The sequence below is a fragment of the Colossoma macropomum genome, unplaced genomic scaffold (assembly GCF_904425465.1).
Source record: "Colossoma macropomum unplaced genomic scaffold, Colossoma_macropomum, whole genome shotgun sequence".
NCBI lineage: Eukaryota > Metazoa > Chordata > Actinopteri > Characiformes > Serrasalmidae > Colossoma > Colossoma macropomum.
This window is the reverse complement of record NW_023494806.1, coordinates 20,155,781-20,175,199: the sequence shown is the minus strand read 5'-3', so window position 1 is coordinate 20,175,199 and position 19,419 is coordinate 20,155,781. Positions and strand designations below refer to the sequence as shown.

The 19,419-nt window shown below is 44.8% G+C and overlaps 2 protein-coding genes across 2 annotated transcripts in view; both read left to right on the top strand.

Annotated features, from left to right (window-relative positions):
• Window positions 1-7,506, top strand: part of stpg2 (sperm-tail PG-rich repeat containing 2) — a 29,868-nt gene extending 22,362 nt beyond the window's left edge. The window contains exons 10-14 of the mRNA XM_036599133.1: window positions 1,791-1,883; window positions 4,089-4,257; window positions 5,177-5,292; window positions 6,933-7,079; window positions 7,279-7,506. Coding sequence (XP_036455026.1) covers window positions 1,791-1,883; window positions 4,089-4,257; window positions 5,177-5,292; window positions 6,933-7,067 — 513 coding nt within the window. The 3' untranslated portion in view covers window positions 7,068-7,079; window positions 7,279-7,506. The remainder of the gene's footprint in view (window positions 1-1,790; window positions 1,884-4,088; window positions 4,258-5,176; window positions 5,293-6,932; window positions 7,080-7,278) is intronic.
• Window positions 7,507-10,098: 2,592 nt separating this feature from the next.
• Window positions 10,099-19,088, top strand: LOC118827693 (netrin receptor unc-5 homolog). The gene is made up of 8 exons (XM_036599132.1): window positions 10,099-10,147; window positions 12,499-12,720; window positions 14,210-14,353; window positions 14,584-14,687; window positions 15,058-15,238; window positions 15,749-15,916; window positions 18,519-18,698; window positions 18,955-19,088. The coding sequence occupies exons 1-8, from the start codon at window positions 10,099-10,101 to the stop codon at window positions 19,086-19,088; spliced, it is 1,182 nt and encodes a 393-aa protein (XP_036455025.1).
• Window positions 19,089-19,419: the final 331 nt, after the last annotated feature.

Genomic DNA, 19,419 nt, shown 5'->3' with positions numbered 1-19,419 from the left:
ACAGAGACTGAGACTGATACAGACACTGAGACTAACACAGAAACTAAAACAGAAACTGACACGGCGACTAACACTGAGACTGACACGGAGACTGACACAGAGACTCACACTGAGACAGACACAGGGACTGGCACAGAGACTGACACTAAGTCTAACACAGAAACTAAAACAGAGACTGACAGACTGACATGGAGACAGACACAGAGACTGACACAGACTAACACTGAGACTGACACAGAGATTGACATTGAGACTGACACAGACTAACACAGAGACTGACAGAGATGGACACACAGACGGACACAGGGACTGACAGAAACTAAAACAGAGACTGACAGAAACTAAAACAGAGACTGACACTGAGACGGACACAGGGACAGACACTGAGACAGACAGGGACTAACAGAGACTGACACTGAGTCTAACACTGAGACTGACACTGACTAACACAGACTGACACAGACTAACACAGACTTACACAGACTAACACTGAGACTGACACAGAGATTGACATTGAGACTGACACAGACTAACACTGAGACTGACAGAGACTGACACAGAGACGGACACAGACTGACACGGAGACGGACACAGGGACTAACAAAGAGTCTGACACAGACTAACCCTGAGACTGACACATAGACTAACACAGAGACTGACACAGACTGACACTGAGTCTAACACAAAAACTAAAACAGAGACTGACACTGAGACAGACACAGGGACTGACATTGATACGGACACAGACGGACACAGAGACTGACACAGAGACTAACACAGAGACTGACACTGAGTCTGACACAGACTAACACTGAGACTACACATAGACTAACACAGAGACTGACAGACTGACACTGAGTCTAACACAGAAAGTAAAAGAGACTGACATAGAGACGGACACAGGGACTGACACAGAGACTGACACTGAGTCTAACACAGAAACTAAAACAGAAACTGACACAGACTGACACAGAGACGGACACGGAGACTGACACTGAGACTAATGCTGAGACTGACACAAACTGACAGAGACTGACACTGAGACTGACACAGACTAACATAGACTGACACAGGGACTGACACAGAGACTGACACTGAGTCTAACACAGAAACTAAAACAGAGACTGACACAGAGACTGAAACAGAGACAGACACGGAGACTGACGCTGAGACTAACACTGAGTCTAACACAGAAACTAAAACAGAGACTGACACAGAGACTGAAACAGAGACTGACACAGAGACTAACACAGAGAAATAGTTATTTTTAACTATCATTCTTGAGTTCTTCCAGTATTTGATGGTGTAGTCTTTCACAGAGTGGTGAACCCCTCCTCATCTTTACCTCTGAAAGACTCCGCCTCTCTGAGATGCTCCTTTGTACCCAATCATGTTACTGACCTGTTGTCAATCAACCACCAGGTGTTTTTTTAGCATTACACAACTTTACCAGCCTTTTGTTGCCCCGACTTTTTGGAACGTGTTGTTGGCATCAAATTCAAAATGGGCAAATATTTTTCAAAAACAATAAAATTTCTCAGTTTCAACATTTGATATGTTGTCTTCGTACTATTTTCAATGAAATATGGGGTTTAAATTATTTGCACATCATTGCATTTTGTTTTTATTTACGTTTGGACAGCGTCCCGTTTTTTTGGAAATGGGGCTGTAATAACACATAACTGATAAATGTGTTTGAAATACATATTTAACCGATACATTTTGGCCATTTTCATACCTTGCAGTGGGTCAGCAGCTGATGTGTTCCTGTGTTTATTGTGTGTGTTCAGGTGCAGAAGGAGACGGAGGAGCTGTATAAGCAGCAGCCCACAGCAGCGTTTAGATCCACCTCAGACAGACTGACCACAGCACTGCCTGCTAAAGTAAACACACACACACACACTCAGACAGACTGACCACAGCACTGCCTGCTAAAGTAAACACACACACACACTCAGACAGACTGACCACGGCACTGCCTGCTAAAGTAAACACACATACACACACACACACACACAAACACACACTCTGACAGACTGACCACAGCACTGCCTGCTAAAGTAAACACACATACACACACACACACACACAAACACACACTCTGACAGACTGACCACAGCACTGCCTGCTAAAGTAAACACACATACACACACACACACACACAAACACACACTCTGACAGACTGACCACAGCACTGCCTGCTAAAGTAAACACACATACACACACACACACACACAAACACACACTCTGACAGACTGACCACAGCACTGCCTGCTAAAGTAAACACACACACACACTCAGACAGACTGACCACGGCACTGCCTGCTAAAGTAAACACACACACACACACTCAGACAGACTGACCACAGCACTGCCTGCTAAAGTAAACACACATACACACACACACACACACAAACACACACTCTGACAGACTGACCACAGCACTGCCTGCTAAAGTAAACACACATACACACACACACACACACAAACACACACTCTGACAGACTGACCACAGCACTGCCTGCTAAAGTAAACACACACACACACTCAGACAGACTGACCACGGCACTGCCTGCTAAAGTAAACACACACACACACACTCAGACAGACTGACCACAGCACTGCCTGCTAAAGTAAACACACACACTCAGACAGACTGACCACAGCACTGCCTGCTAAAGTAAACACACACACTCAGACAGACTGACCACAGCACTGCCTGCTAAAGTAAACACACACACTCAGACAGACTGACCACGGCACTGCCTGCTAAAGTAAACACACACACACACACACACACACACACTCAGACAGACTGACCACGGCACTGCCTGCTAAAGTAAACACACACACACACACTCAGACAGACTGACCACAGCACTGCCTGCTAAAGTAAACACACACACACACACACACACACACTCAGACAGACTGACCACGGCACTGCCTGCTAAAGTAAACACACACACACACACACACACACACACACACACACACACACACACTCAGACAGACTGACCACAGCACTGCCTGCTAAAGTAAACACACACACACACACACACACACACACACACACACTCAGACAGACTGACCACAGCACTGCCTGCTAAAGTAAACACACACACACACACACACACACACACACTCAGACAGACTGACCACAGCACTGCCTGCTAAAGTAAACACACACACACACACTCAGACAGACTGACCACGGCACTGCCTGCTAAAGTAAACACACACACACACACACACACACACACACACACACTCAGACAGACTGACCACGGCACTGGCTGCTAAAGTAAACACACACACACACACACACACACACACACTCAGACAGACTGACCACGGCACTGCCTGCTAAAGTAAACACACACACACACACACACACACACACACACACTCAGACAGACTGACCACGGCACTGCCTGCTAAAGTAAACACACACACACACACACACACACACACACACACACACACACTCAGACAGACTGACCACGGCACTGCCTGCTAAAGTAAACACACACACACACACACACGCACTCTCACACACACACACACACACACACACACTCACACACACACTCTCACACACACACACACACACACACGGACACTGCAGCCCTTCATCACTAACACATAGTTTTAAGCTGAGCCTCATATGATTTAATATACTCTAATAGTGGTAACTGAGATTAACTAGCAGCCAACAAAGCTAATTAGCCAAATCAGACACTTCAGAGTCTCGGAGGAAGGCTGTGTTTACCTTCACCCTCCTACAGCTGTGGGTCTCGTGTCGTCGGGGGAGTCAAAACTGGAGGGTGACCCTGGAGACGTTTAAACTGGGGAGAAAACTGAAAAAATCCCAAAAGAAAGGAAGAACAGCTGTAGGTGGAGTTAGATATGAAGCGGTCAGTTCAGGGTCACTGTTTAATTAAGATGTGAGCTCGGTTCTCCTGCTCGTTGGTGTTGAGGCACAGTTGTCTGGCTGTTGGTGCTGCAGCACTGAGATCGGAGATGTTTCTGTTTAAGCTGCTGCAGGTGATGTTAGAGAACCTCAGGTGTTCTGTTTCCTGTTGTAGGACACGCCCCCGGCCAGCTGCTATAACGTGCGGGAGGCGTTTGAGAGGGTGTGCGGTCAGCGGCGGCACGGTAAACCCCGAACTGATGCAGCGCGCAAACGACACAACTCCTTCCTAAGCTCCGCCCCCAGAGGCTCCTCCTTCCTCCATCCTGACCCACACATGCCAGGTGAGCTCACCTGACTCGCTCAGCCTCACCTGAGCTGAGTGTAGTACTGTGAAAAAGTCAGAGACCCCCTTCATTTCTTTCACTTCCAGTCAGAGCACACATTCAGAAAAGACAGAAAACTCATATACAACAGAAAATTACCCAGAATCCTCAGCTGCTAACTCTACTCTCAGCTGTGTGAGTCAGTGAGTCACTCGTTCCCTTTATTCCAGCTTCCATTCTTTCCAGGAGACTCACTTTCAGTTCCTCAAAGAATCTGCAGACACACCTCCAAAGTTCAGTCTTAGAAGTTGGTTGATCGTTTTCTGAAGTAATCTGAAAAGCAAACTAGCAGCCATCTGAGATACCACAGCAACCACCTGCGATATCCTAGCAACCAGCACTGAGATACCATAGCAGCCACCTAGCAACACCCTAGCAACAATATGAGATACCATAGCAACCACCTAGCAACACTCTAGCAACCACCTGAGATACCATAGCACACACCTAGCAACACCCTAGCAACCTTTGAGATACCATAGCAACCACCTAGCAACACACTAGCAACCACCTGAGATACCATAGCAACCACCAACCAACACCCTGGGCTGTCTTGGGTACCATAGCAACACCCTAGCAACCACCTAGCAACACCCTAGAAACCACCTGGAACACCATAGTAACTGCCAAAACCTGCATTTTCTTCAGGAAGAATCTCCTCAGAAAGACCAAATCATAAAATAGAGCCTGACTGAAACTCTGGAGGTGAAACAGACGAAGGCGGTCTGTGACGTCAGCGCAGTGCTGTGTGTACATTAATACAAATATGGTCACTATACTGTGTTATGGATTAAGAATAACTGTGTTTTAGTGATCTGCAGTGAATTACACTCTGCACTAAAACACACATTTATGGATACGTATCATTACTGTTCAGGTCCTGGTCAGTACAGTCCTGAGCTGAAGGCCACTCCTAAACTCGCTCTGATTGGCTCTCATGAGGATCGCTTCAAACAGGCGAAAAACACAACACCTGGACCGGGAACGTACACGGTACACACACACACACACACACACACTTTTACACACTGAAGGCCAGTTTATAGTCCAGGCGTTGAGTGTCGCTCAATATAAAAAACTGTGGTGGACAGACGTGTCAGACCTTCACAGTCCTGCACCAGCGACAACACGTCAGAACAGAACATCATCTGCGCGACAACGTCCGAGTCCTTTCAGATGTTTGATGTGTGCGATAAGGTCTGCGACGCCATAACAGACACAGATTTTGTCTCTTTTATCTCATTCTTTGTTGAGCAACACTCAGCACCTGGACTATGGATTGACCTTGACTCAATCACACACACAGACCCCCACACACACTATATGGCCAAAACTATGTGGACACCCGACCAGCACACCTATATGAGCTTGTTGGACGTTCCATTCCAGAACCATTGTAATTAATATGGAGTTGGTCCCTCCTTTACAGCTGAACAGCCTCCACTCTTCTGCGAAGCTTTCCACAAGATGTTGGAGAGTCTGTGGGAATTTGTGTCCATTCAGTCAAAACAGCATTTGTGAGGTCAGACTCTGATGTTGGACGAGGGGGTCTGGCTCACAATCTCCATTCTAGTTCATCCTAAAGGTGTTCAGTGGGGCTGAGGTCAGGGCTCTGTGAGGGCCACTGGAGTTCCTCCAGACCAAACTGGTCACTCCATGTCTTTATGGAGCTGCTTTGTGCACTGGGGCTCAGTCAGGCTGGAACAGGAAAGGCTCTTCCCCAAACTGCTGACATATAACTGTGTCTTTGTGCTGTAACATCAACATCACCCTTCACTGGAACTGAGGGGCCCAAACCCTGAAAAACAGCCCCGCCCATCATCCCTCCTCCACCAAACTGTACTGTTGGCTCTGCATTCAGGTAGGTAACGTTCTCCTGGCACCCACCAAACCCAGACTCATCATCAGACTGACAGATAGAGAAGATTCATTGCTCCAGAGAACACGGTTCCACTGATCCAGAGTGTAGGGGCCGTGTGCTTTACACCCCTCCAGCTGACGCTTGGCGTTGCGCATAGTGTTCTCAGGCTTGTGTGCAGCTGCTCAGCCATGGAAACCCATTTCGTGAAGCTCCTAATGTGCAGTTCTTTTGCTGATGTTGCTTCCAGAGGCAGTTTGGAGCTCTGTAGTGATGATTCAATAGAGGATAGACACTGTGCACTTCAGCACTCGGCAGCCCCACTCTGTGAGTTTGAGTGGTCTAGCGCTTCGTGGCTGAGCTGTTGTCGCTCCCAGACGCTTCCATTTCACAATAATAGCACTTACAGTTGTCTGGGGCAGATCTAGCAGGACCGAAACTTCACAACCTGAATTTTTGGCAAAGATGGCGTCCTATATCAGCGCCATGTTTAGAGTCACTGAGCTCTTCAGTGCGACCCTCTACTACCAGTGTGTGTCTATGGAGACTGCAGTGTTGTGTGCTTAATTTAATACACCTGTTATTGATGAGTGTGGCTGAAACACCTGAACTCAGTAGTTAGGTGGGGTGTCCACATACTTATGGCCATAGAGTGTACACACACACACACACACACACACACACACACACACTAGCATACCCACTCAAATATACACTCACGCTCACTCACTCTGCATCATCACCCTAATTGCGTGTTTGTGTGTGTGTGTTGTAGTTGAGTCCAGCTGTTCTAGATACTGTTCTGAAAGGAACCTTTAATGTGACCCTTCGGAACCCTCTGATGTCACACGCTCAGGCTCTGCCACCACAGGCTGCAATGGCAATGCCATTTGCCTTCAGCAGTGCCTAAACCAGGTCAAAGGTCAGTCTGCAGGGTCACTGTGTTCTATACGTGTTCATTTAGGTTACCTTCAGTCGTGCTGCAGTAGCTAACGCTGCAGTAACGTTAGCAAACCCCTTCGAATGCCTTGGTAAAGGCTGAGGGAGGGACGTCTGTGTGTGAACGTGTTGTTTGTGTTGTTTTATTGTCTTTTCCAGTGTGAATGTGTTTTGTTTTTCAGATGTCAGACTGATGATGGACTGAACTCAGACTCACTCAGGAGAAATAAAGACGGAGCGTTTCTGATCTCGTGTGTGTTTCATTTTAAATGCGTAGAGCTGGAGGATGTTTATAGATGTTGTTATAACACAGCATTGGTAAACACCATATGGTGGTCTGTGTTAATTGGCTCTCTCTGGCTCTCTGCCAGCTGTAACTGCATCCTATTAAAGCGAAAGTTCACCTAAAACCTAATTCTTCCAGTTTCCCCTCCTACTCCAGTGATCAGCCAGGACCTGTCAGGCTTCTGACGTTTCAGCACTGGAGCTACGAGGCTAACGCTGCTAATGAGTAATGAAAGCTCATACCCCACCAATTAGCATGATGCTAACTGCATGAAGAAATCAGCACCACTTTGCCTCAAGTGCTTCTTTTTTTGAATTTTCCATTCCACCTTAAATGCCTGAAGCACCAGAATGTAACTGCTGCACCATTTAAGGTGGAATGGAAACTCATTGACCACCCTTTGGTCAGTTTTCTGAATTTAGGCCCCATTCCTGTCTCTTCTTCCAGGAGGAGTTGGGTGGAGTCATCTGTGGTGATAATTTGTGTGGAGCTGGATTAAAGCCCCCCTTCCATTATACACAATCAGTGACTCAGTGACACACACAGGAAGTAAACTGATCTGTATAAGCTTGTATTTGTAGCCTCACTAGCCTGTCTGTTTGATCAAAACAGCTGTGCTGATTTAGCACTAATGAGACTTAATTAAACATCTGGAAAACACACAGTGGAGGTTCTCACTGCCGTATGGACCCACTCAAACTGTAAAGCTTTGTCTTTTATAATTGCTTAGTGCATATGTTTGTTGACTCAGTGGTTCCTCAGACTCAGTAGGTCAATGCTTCCCCAGAATCAGTAGGTCAATGGATTCTCAGTAGGTCAATGGATTCTCAGTAGGTCAATGGATTCTCAGTAGGTCAATGGTTCCTTAGACTCAGTAGGTCAGTGGTTCCTCAGATTCTGTAGGGTCAATGGATTCTCAGTAGGACAGTGGCTCCTCAGACTCAGTAGGTCAGTGACTCGACTCAGTAGGTCAGTGGTGCTCAGACTCCTCAGCCTGAGTGTATGAAGTTGGAGAGTCAGGGAGGAGTGAGTTATCAGGAGTTTTGAACATGTTTAACCTTTTCACTCCACAGTGAAATTATCTGGAGACTCTTTAAAAGCTCTGATTAAAGTTTCAGTGATTCTCCATCTGCTTTAAGACGCTGCTGTTTGTCTCTCCCCAGAGAGAGAGAGAGAGGGAGAGAGAGAGAGAGAGGGAGAGACAGAGAGGGAGAGAGGGATGGTGAGTGTATGTTAGCGTGTGTTGTTTACTCCTCCAGATGGAAAGGTTGGTTTTTCTTCCTCCTCAGATCTTCCTCAGAGTCTTCCTCAGCATGTGGAGACACTCTAATGATGTAAAGTGGGTCTCAGAGGAGCATTAAGGGGTAACAGTAAGAGATTCTCTGCAGTAAGTGAGGAGATCTGTGCTGGAACGTTCTGCTTAAAACCCTCTGAGTTAAAGTTCTACAGAAGCACGAAGAACATCTGAAATATATTTTACAGACTGTAATATTATTCTGCTCCTACACAGATTACTGATCATTAATTAGAACAAAAAGCACAAAGCCTTTTTATAGACAGTGTTCCTTCAGGTTCTCTCTAGAGTACGAGGGCTCTGAGCACTGCATAAGCACTGAGCTCAGTGTTTGGTGGAAGCACCTTCAATAGGAACCACAGCCTCATTTTTGGGTAAAAACATTAGTTTACACCACATGAAACTGTCGTGACACGGAGACGAATGTTGTTCAGAAGAAGCAGCGAGACAAAAGACTGCTGACAAAAACAGGAGAGTTTGACAAAAACTATATCAGTGTTCAGACAACGAGATGATTCTGTGCTTGAAGGCGACGCAAGAAGCTACGCTGACCTGGTAGCTAACGTCCAAACATACCAAATTTTGCCTGATGGAAAACCAGAAAAGGCAAGTAGAGTCGAGTTGAGCCGGTACCACGCAGTGGAAAAACACCTATAACAACTGCCGCACCATTTAAGGTGGAACAGGAACATTCGAATAAGAAGTGGACTTCAGCTTCTTCAGAGAACACGAGTATCTCAGTGTCTCCATACGTAACAGTTAATGACCGTGTTTTACCGACATGTCGATTAAAACAGTACTAATATAACCTGGAGTGGTTTTTATGGAAGGGAAAAGGTGCTGAAATGTTTATTGAAGCATGAATGTATGACATATATGACATGGTGGAAGTCACTGAGAAACGCTGGTAATAATCACATTATTCACCTCCTCATCTAAAACTAATCCCGTCTGATCAGGGCTAAACAAACAAACTAGAACCAACCCACTAAGAAAGAAGTCCTGGGTTTCTCTTCTCTGGAGGTTTATCACTCGGCTGTTCACTCTAATTACACATACGGCTCTGCTCTAAAGACATCACTGATCACTGAATGCTAAAAGCTATTCTCCCTGGAGGAGTGAACCCACAGTCTGACCTCCAGAGCGCTGACTGAGCTTTGTGTTAGCTTAGGGTTTCACTAACAACCCCAACCCGCCTATCAGTGCAGCTCCAGTGAAGAGGACTATAAAGCAGTAATAGAGTTTATAATAACTGCTGTTACACTTCATTACTGTAAATGAGATACTATGTGTGGTTCCCAGTGTGTCCACTAGAGGGCAGTGTCCAGTTTAAACTCCCCCCACAGCAGCAGCAGGTTTACTGTCTCTCTCAGTGGGTTTTATCAGAACCCTCTCTGGATCTGCTGGAGGAACCTCCTCACCATGCTCCTCTCTCTGAGCCCACTGCTCCTCACGCTCCTGAGTGCTGCAGGTAGGACAGAAAACTCGCCTCCTCCTTTTCACAGACTCCTCCGCTCCACCTTAAACTTGGGCAGCATTTACATTTTCAAGGCAGAAATGTGGAGTTTGAGTGTGATTGACTGACAGTGCAGCTGTGATCTAAATTACAGTGGGAGCTGATTCAGTCAGTAGGTGAGACAATTTCTGAAATACCAAGATTTTATTCACTTCACACTGAAATGTTTTATATATATATTTCACTGCTGTCGGGACAAAACCTCGTTTCTCCATTCCTGATGTTTTTCAGTTTATGCCTGTTGTCCTTTACATTGTGTGTAAATTTCACGATTAAAGGACCAAAAGAAACGACCCACAATGACTTGGAAAACTGTCTGGTTCCACTGACTTACATTAAAGATAAAGTATGTTTAGCAAAGATACCATTTTGGAGATACGAGGTTTTATTTGTTTTTAATTCTTTTTAGGGGTTGAATTTTCAGAAAAGTTGAAAAATTGCAGCCATGAATTTTAAAGTTTACACAATGTTCTTCTTGTAGTTTCAACAAAGTTTGATTTAATAATAATAATAATAATAATAATAGTGGGTCTCTAAGACATAGACGTGCTTCTGTGTCCTCCTCAGTCCTGACACTTTAAGACCAAACTCTCTGTTATCAATCATGTTCTTTGTTCTTTGCTACGTACTAAATTACATATTACCTTAATTATGGTTTTGTTTACTGGGAAACATAAATTCAGTGTCCAGTGTGCTGGACGTGTGGACTGAGACACATTCAGTGAGAGTTTCTGAAAAATGAGCAGATTTCTTATCACCAGTGTAACAGACTGACCTGTCCCTGTGTTTACAGGATGTCCAGCTGCATTAAAAAGATTTAGAAAACTCTCAGAACCACCTGGAGAACTTTTCTATCATTATGTAATAATAATAATAATAATAATAATAAATAACGGAGAGCTTTTTAACACAAAACATACACACTGATTACACTGCTGCATCTCCAGTGAACCAAAGACTGAAACAGTCGAGCTCACTGGAGTAAAACACTCTGAACAGCACCTGATCTATATTTCATATCACTCACATTTACATATGATACACATATCACATACGTGTTACACTGCAGCCCAGCGTCACAGACAGAAACATCACTGTTTCAGACATAACTAAACAGGAAATGTTCAGGTGTGTTTTGTTCTGTTACCCTGATAAAAATTAGTCGGTTCATTTTTCAACAAACATTCAGAAAATATTATTATTATCATTATGATCATTATTATCCCCAATTCATAGATCATCTACTGTCTGAACTAAATACACATTATAAACTAAAAATAAGCTAAATAAACTAAAATTCTGAATCACTGTGTTTATAATGAGTCTATTAAAGTAATCAAGGCATAATTTACTACACAGAGTTTAAACGTCCAGATTACTGGACATTAAACTTTAACTCAATGTGTGTATGTATAAATAAATACTTTATTTATGAATATCTTTATTACTGTTCACAAGAGGACATTTCAGAAATAAATACAGGATCATTCAGAGCGTCTCTCTCTTCAGCTGCCCTGTTTGTTTTTGTTTATAACAAAATAAAAAGAAAACGTCCTACTAAACGACCCACTGAGAGAAAGTCTGAGTTGTGTAGAAAGTCATTAGAGTGGGTTTGGTGACGTACCTGCTTCTGTAGAGCTGCAGTACCTGGAGAAACATGTCCAGTGTAGTGAGGTTTACTGTCTAAACCAGGTGTGGACTGAGCAGAGACCCAGGACTCTTATTTTAAAGCATTTATTCATGAAATCAGATCTTTCTGTGAGCTGCTCTGCTCTATTAGCTCAGCTCTACTGTACATAAAACTACTGTGTTTTTCATATTTAATGCGTTATTGATACAGTGAGCTAAAAGTCGTATCGCCCCCTACACTTCCTGTAGTGTATTACAGTCTGTCAGAGTGACTGTGTGGATCATATGAACATTATAGAGCTTTTTAAATGAAACAGTAGAAGCCATATCGCCCCCTACACCTCCTGTAGTGTATTACAGTCTGTCAGAGTGACTGTGTGGATCATATGAACATTATAGAGCTTTTTAAATGAAACAGTAGAAGCCATATCGCCCCCTACGCTTCCTGTAGTGTATTACAGTCTGTCAGAGTGACTGTGTGGATCATATGAACATTATAGAGCTTTTTAAATGAAACAGTAGAAGCCATATCGCCCCCTACACCTCCTGTAGTGTATTACAGTCTGTCAGAATGTATTAAAATTTTTCACTTTTTTTGTCATAATTGATTGATGACTAATCAGCTTCGTTGATTAATTGTTGCAGCCCTGGTTAATGCTGTGCGTATGCGTGTGCAGGTGATGATGACTTCCTGTTGCTGCCAGGCGCGTTCCCCTCTGACCCCCTCGAGCCCCTCCCCCGTTTTCTGCAGGAACCAGAGGATGCTTACATCATCAAAAACCAGGCGGTCAGTCTGAGCTGTAGAGCCACACCAGCCAATCAGATTTACTTCAGGTGTAATGGAGAGTGGGTCCACCAGAGGGAGCACAGCACGCAGGCGAGAGTGGAACACAGCTCAGGTGAGAAGATGCTGATATTCTCTTTGTTACTGATCAAGCCAGTCAGAACAGACGCAGCACAGCGTGATCAGACAGTAATGAGTCTCCTACATCATTCCTGGTTTAACTCTGGATTAAACGACTCCTCGTCTCATTAACAGCTCCAGTCCTGTCAGCTGAAAGTAACAGCGCCCTGTTTATACTTAGCATACTGGAAAAGAATAACACACAAAATATAAGATACGCCGTCGTTTTGGCACAGGCCACATTCTGTACAATATATTCAGTAAATAAACAGTGAGTGTGTATTACAGTGTACAGTAGTGAGTCTCTGTAGAGCATCTGTAACTTATTTACACTCAGAACATCAACAATACATGGAATTTAACCAGGGGTGCACAGACATTTACACACAAGTGTATATATAGAGCGTACGTGTTATTTTCAGGTCTGATGGTGAAGGAGGTGCGTATAGAGGTCTACAGACAGCAGGTGGAGGAGGTGATGATGATGATGATGATGATGATGATGTATAGATGAGTGTATGTGTTGTTTTCAGGTCTGATGGTGAAGGAGGTGCGTATAGAGGTCTACAGACAGCAGGTGGAGGAGGTGATGATGATGATGATGATGAAGATGTATAGATGAGTGTATGTATTGTTTTCAGGTCTGATGGTGAAGGAGGTGCGTATAGAGGTCTACAGACAGCAGGTGGAGGAGGAGATGATGATAATGATGATGATGATGATGTGTAGATGAGTGTATGTGTTGTTTTCAGGTCTGATGGTGAAGGAGGTGCGTATAGAGGTCTACAGACAGCAGGTGGAGGAGATGATGATGATGATGTTTAGATGAGTGTATGTGTTGTTTTCAGGTCTGATGGTGAAGGAGGTGCGTATAGAGGTCTACAGACAGCAGGTGGAGGAGATGATGATGATGATGATGATGATGATGTGTAGATGAGTGTATGTGTTGTTTTCAGGTCTGATGGTGAAGGAGGTGCGTATAGAGGTCTACAGACAGCAGGTGGAGGAGATGATGATGATGATGATGATGATGATGTATAGATGAGTGTATGTGTTGTTTTCAGGTCTGATGGTGAAGGAGGTGCGTATAGAGGTCTACAGACAGCAGGTGGAGGAGATGATGATGATGATGAAGAAGATGTATAGATGAGTGTATGTGTTGTTTTCAGGTCTGAGGATGAAGGAGGTGCGTATAGAGGTCTACAGACAGCAGGTGGAGGAGATGATGATGATGATGAAGAAGATGTATAGATGAGTGTATGTGTTGTTTTCAGGTCTGATGGTGAAGGAGGTGCATATAGAGGTCTACAGACAGCAGGTGGAGGAGATGATGATGATGAAGATGTATAGGTGACTGTATGTGTTGTTTTCAGGTCTGATGGTGAAGGAAGTGCATATAGAAGTCTACAGACAGCAGGTGGAGGAGGTGATGATGATGATGATGATGATGATGATGTTTAGATGAGTGTATGTGTTGTTTTCAGGTCTGATGGTGAAGGAGGTGCGTATAGAGGTCTACAGACAGCAGGTGGAGGAGGTGTTCAGGTTGGAGGAGTTCTGGTGTCAGTGTGTGGCCTGGAGCTCCTCTGGAACCACAAAGAGCCGCAAAGCTCACGTCCACATCGCCTGTGAGTAACCAGCAACAGAACCTTTTACAGTGGAACCGAGACCAAATAGAGACCTTAATTACTGAGAGGAAAAGTCAGAGGGGGAGGGTTTAGGTTTAGAGTTTAGGGTTTACATGGGTTTACCTGAGTTTAAGTTTAAGGGGTTTTGGATTAGGATTTAAGACTACTTCTAGTCCATTAATGGAGTGAGCAGGACTCACTCTTTTTCTCTTTTCTCTCTTTCTCTGTAGATTTGAAGAAGGTATTTAAGGTGGAGCCGCTAGGGCAGAACGTAGCTCTGAATCAGGAAGTGCTGCTGCAGTGTCGCCCACCTGAGGGGATCCCACCTGCTCAGGTACTCACACGTTAGCAGTAGTATGTTATTAGCGCTGGTGTGCTGGTATTTATTTTAACTTAATATCTGCATATACAAAATCTGATCATCATTGTATTTCAGATTAATGGAGTCTAACCCCAAATCATACTGGCACAAAATCATTACATCTATAAACGCACTGTTACAACAATTTTTTACTGTTTTTATTATTATTATTCTTATTACACAGGTGTAACTGTTTCTATGTCCAGTACATGGAGTGGTTGAAGAGTGAGTGCTGAAAGGTTTAACTCTGGGTGTAATTCTCTGTACATCCTGTAGGTGGAGTGGTTGAAGAGTGAGTGCTGAAAGGGTTAACTCTGGGTGTAATTCTCTGTGTGTCCTGTAGGTGGAGTGGTTGAAGAATCAGGACGTTATTGATCCAGCAGCTGATCGCAATTTCTACATCACTACTGATCACAACCTGATCATCAAACAGGTCAGACTGTCTGACACGGCTAACTACACCTGCATCGCTTACAACATTGTCGCTAGGAGATGCAGCGCCATGGCAACCATTACGGTCTATGGTAACTAAATAATGCTACTCTTTGTCTCGTTATTAGGTTACAGATTACAAAATTCCTTTAAAATGATTGTTTAGCAAAAAAAAAATTAGCTTACTTTAAATATATGCGGTACTGTTATCTACAGGGAGATTCACTCGAAAGAGGCCCCAAATATTCTGCTGTAACTCCCGTTATGATGAATTAATCTGACACATAAAGGGGAGGGGGGTCTGCAGCCGAAAGTTGCAAACGGAGCTTAACTGTTGCGACGGCTGTCCAGCGCCTACCTCATCGCTCCGACGCACGGGCATCCCAGCTTGTTCGAAGCTCCATATACTGAGGAGCACATTGCATGTTGGTTCGTTCAGGCTGCTTCGTCTTAGCGAGAGTTACTACAGAATAATCGGGGCCTCTTTCGAGTGAATCCCTCCCTGTATAAAAATCAACAAAACTACAGTTTAGTCCATGTTTATAGATATCAGTGTGTCATACAGCGTCAGAAACCACCTGCGTGTTTGTATGTTGCCATAGTGAACGGTGGCTGGTCCAGGTGGACAGAGTGGTCAGTGTGTAGTGGTGTTTGTGGGTGGGGCTTTCAGAGACGGACACGCAGCTGCACCAATCCGGCTCCTCTCAATAATGGCTCACTCTGTAATGGATTCCCAGTACAGAAACTCTCCTGCACTATCCACTGCCCAGGTAACACTTACTCCACATCTAAACCCACCTACAACCCAGAAACCCATCTGCATCGCCCATCACCCAGGTAACACACACTCCACCCCTAAGTCCAACCCAGAAACCCACCCGCACTGCACTAATGTGAAAGGGATCAATTATAGTATATTTGGTTTTCTTGTTTTTTTTCTTTTTTTAACGTGTAACAACCCTTGCTTCGGCCCTGGGGACTGAGGACATGGGAAGGAGGATTTTGGAGACGTAGTGCTCTTTGTCATTTTTACATAAACAAAATGAATAGCTCTTTCAGCATAGAAATAACTTAAGTAGTTCTTCAGTCTTCGATGTTCAGTTTCATTCTCCAGTTAGACTCTGAGCGCCTCTCGTCTCTCTCTGGTCTCTCGGACATTCTACTTAGAAAAACAGGTGATTCTTGCGTTAGCTTCTATCATGCGGTGGAGTCACTGGAGGGGAACGTAGTCACAAAAGAGGGTGAAAGTCCAGTGTATCAGTCTGCAGAACAAAAGGGAGAGAACTGCTTTAACTTGGTTAAAAGCTGTTGGCACTGCTCCGTCCAAAGAACCAGTTCTGGGGCTCCCTAATTACTAAGATCAGTCAGCGGGCTGGTGATGTCCGAGTTTTTAGGTATAAATCTACTATAATCGCCAGCCAGCCTCAGAAACTGTCTCACCTCCTTTTTGGTCTTTGGTTTCGTGCAGGCAGAAAATGTCTTGTAAATTTAGGGACGCACCTGTCCATGACCCAAGTGGAAGCCCATATACCGTACCTCCACGCACCCAATTGCAATTCTTCGGGTTGGCCGTGAGTCCAGCCCATGTCAGTGATCTCAAGACAGCCCTCAAATGCTGCATGTACCACTGCCAATCATTACTGTAAATGATTATGTCATCCAAGTAGGCAGCGGCATATGTACAGTGAAGATAGAGAATTCTGTCCATGAGCTGCTGAAACAGAGCTGGAACTCCAAACATCCCAGATAAATTGGTGTACCCAAATGGTGTGAAAACGACAGTTTTTTTTCACAGGATTCCAGAGTCAATAGGATCTGCCAATATCTCTTGGTTTAATCCAGTGACAAATAAAAAGCGGGCAGCACCTAACCAATCGAGCAGTTCATCAATATGTGGCATTGGCTAGGTGTTAAATTTAGACAACTTCACCTTTCTGTAGTCCCCACAGACCCAAGCAATCGGGCTTGGGGACAAGCACCATGGGACTGCACCAGTCTCTGTGTGACTACTCAACTGACCCCATGTCAGGCATAGCCTTGATGTCATCTTGAAGCAATTTTTTTCATGTTCATCTAAGTGATAAGAACAGCTGCACAGGCAGAAATTCCATCTGCAACCTGGCAACTTCTATTCTCTGGGACGGGGAGAGCTGGTCACCACATGAAACCAGAGTATGATCAAGTTTTGTGGGGACCTCCAGTCTCACTCAGTTCTCTCCGGATCCACTGTCACCAGAGAAACAGGGACCACCTAACTCCATGGTTTTAGGAGGTTAAGGTGGTATATCTTATTATGTAATAAGTCAAAAAGGGAGAACCCTGTTTAGGCTTGCCCCAGTCCATCTGTTTGGGGATGATAAACACTGGTAAGAATTGATTTAATGCCAAAGAATTCAGAGTTCATGTAAAGTGCATGAAATGAAAGTAGTGCCCTGGTCAGTTAGCATCTCATTAGGGAACTTTGATTAAAGGCAATGGGTGCAATGGCACTTTTGAGATGGCAGATTTTCGAGCTGACATTCATGGCATGATGCACCACCTGCATACATCCCCATTCTTGGAACTAACAAGTGTGTGGTCACTGCTGTTTGAGTGTCCTGCGTGACTCTATACAACTTATCTTTAATAATACTGAAATGAGGATAGGGGGACCCCATTGGCACGAGCGGATAATTGCGAATGTCCCCATGAATGCACTGCACCTTCACCTGATAAGCCTTCTCCAGTGCCAAGTCTTGAATCGAGCATGGGTTTTCTTCTCCAGTTAAACTCTGTGTCTCAGTGTCTCTTGTCTCTCTCTGGTCTCTCTGACAGGTAACTGAGAAAAACATGACTATAAACATGCTGGCCCAAACTGGTTCAGCATGATCTCATGTAACACGCAGCTCCGCCCCTCCTCCACGCCCCTCCCGGATTTATGGAAAGTTTTAGGAAACCCCATCTACCTGCATTGGTCCAGTTCTGTGGGTTTTCAGTTTGATGTTGTTTCCACTCTAACGCACCTGATCCACCAATGACCTTTAACAAACCTTTAATGAGCTGAAGTGAGGGTGTTAGAGCAGGAGAACACATAAGTCTGCAGGACTGGGCTTCTCCAAGACCAGATCAATAAAGAACTGAAATAGCTTCAGCTGCCTGGGAAGTATTCAGGCTGCTTTAGGGAGATCCTAGTGAAATGCTGATATTTCTATACAGTGTTTTGGTTAGAGTTCAGTTCCAGCATCTCTAATACTGAGATGCTCCTGAAGGTCTTCATTAGCTGGATCAGTGTGTTAGATCAGTGCTGGAGGTCTGCAGGGTGGTGGATCTCCAGGTTGATCAGCCAGGTCTGTATTAGATAAATCTCCACCTGTGTTTCTGTGTGTGTCACAGCTCCAGGGCTGGATGGTGTGTTGGTGTGTGTGGGTGTTCTACTGACTGTGATGTTCCTGCTGGTTCCTCTGGCCATGCTGCTCTACTGCAGATATCACAACCTCTTCAGCTCCAACATCATCAACTCCTCCAGCATCACTGGGGGCTTCCAGCCCATCCACATCAAACCTTTACAAACAGGTGAGTCTTCTGATTGGCTGGAGTGAAGATTATCGGCTCCTGATTGGCCAATCTGAAGGCTATGGGTTTTATATTGGCTGCTGTGAAGAACATGGGTTTTCTGACTGAAAGGAAGGCTGAAAGGAAGCTTCTGGTGTGTTTGTGTGGCTGGTGTGAATTTTATGGGGCTTCTGATTGGCTGGTGTGTAGATTATAAGGGTTTCTAATTGGTTCTCTGTTTGTCTTCTGCAGGTCTTTCCCTCTCTATGTCTCTCAGAAGAGTCCTATAGTCCTGATCCTGGACATGTGGGAGGTGCAGCACTGACTCAACCAGCTCGACACTGGAGGATCTGGTTTGTCACACCACCTTTGACTGCCAGGGCACAGCGACCTACACGTGTGTATCACTGACAATCAAACAAACAACAAAACCTCTTGTGGAATGCAGATGTTCCTCAACACTGTGACGTGATTTCCATGGAAACATTTTGCATGGCTACCTGTGAGCTGCTGACCTACTGGAGGACTGAGGACTCTAAGATCAGCTAGGACACTAGAACACAACAGAATCCATCAGAGAACCAGAAGATACCCTCTTTTTCTACACTGCCAACACTCTATCCATGCTGCTGTAGCTTGCCGGGGGGCTATCTCACTCATCACCTCCCCCAAATGTGAGGTAAGCCTGGTGCTCAAGTCTGCCGCCAGCATGCTCTCCCACCCCCCTTTCTGCCTTTGCCTG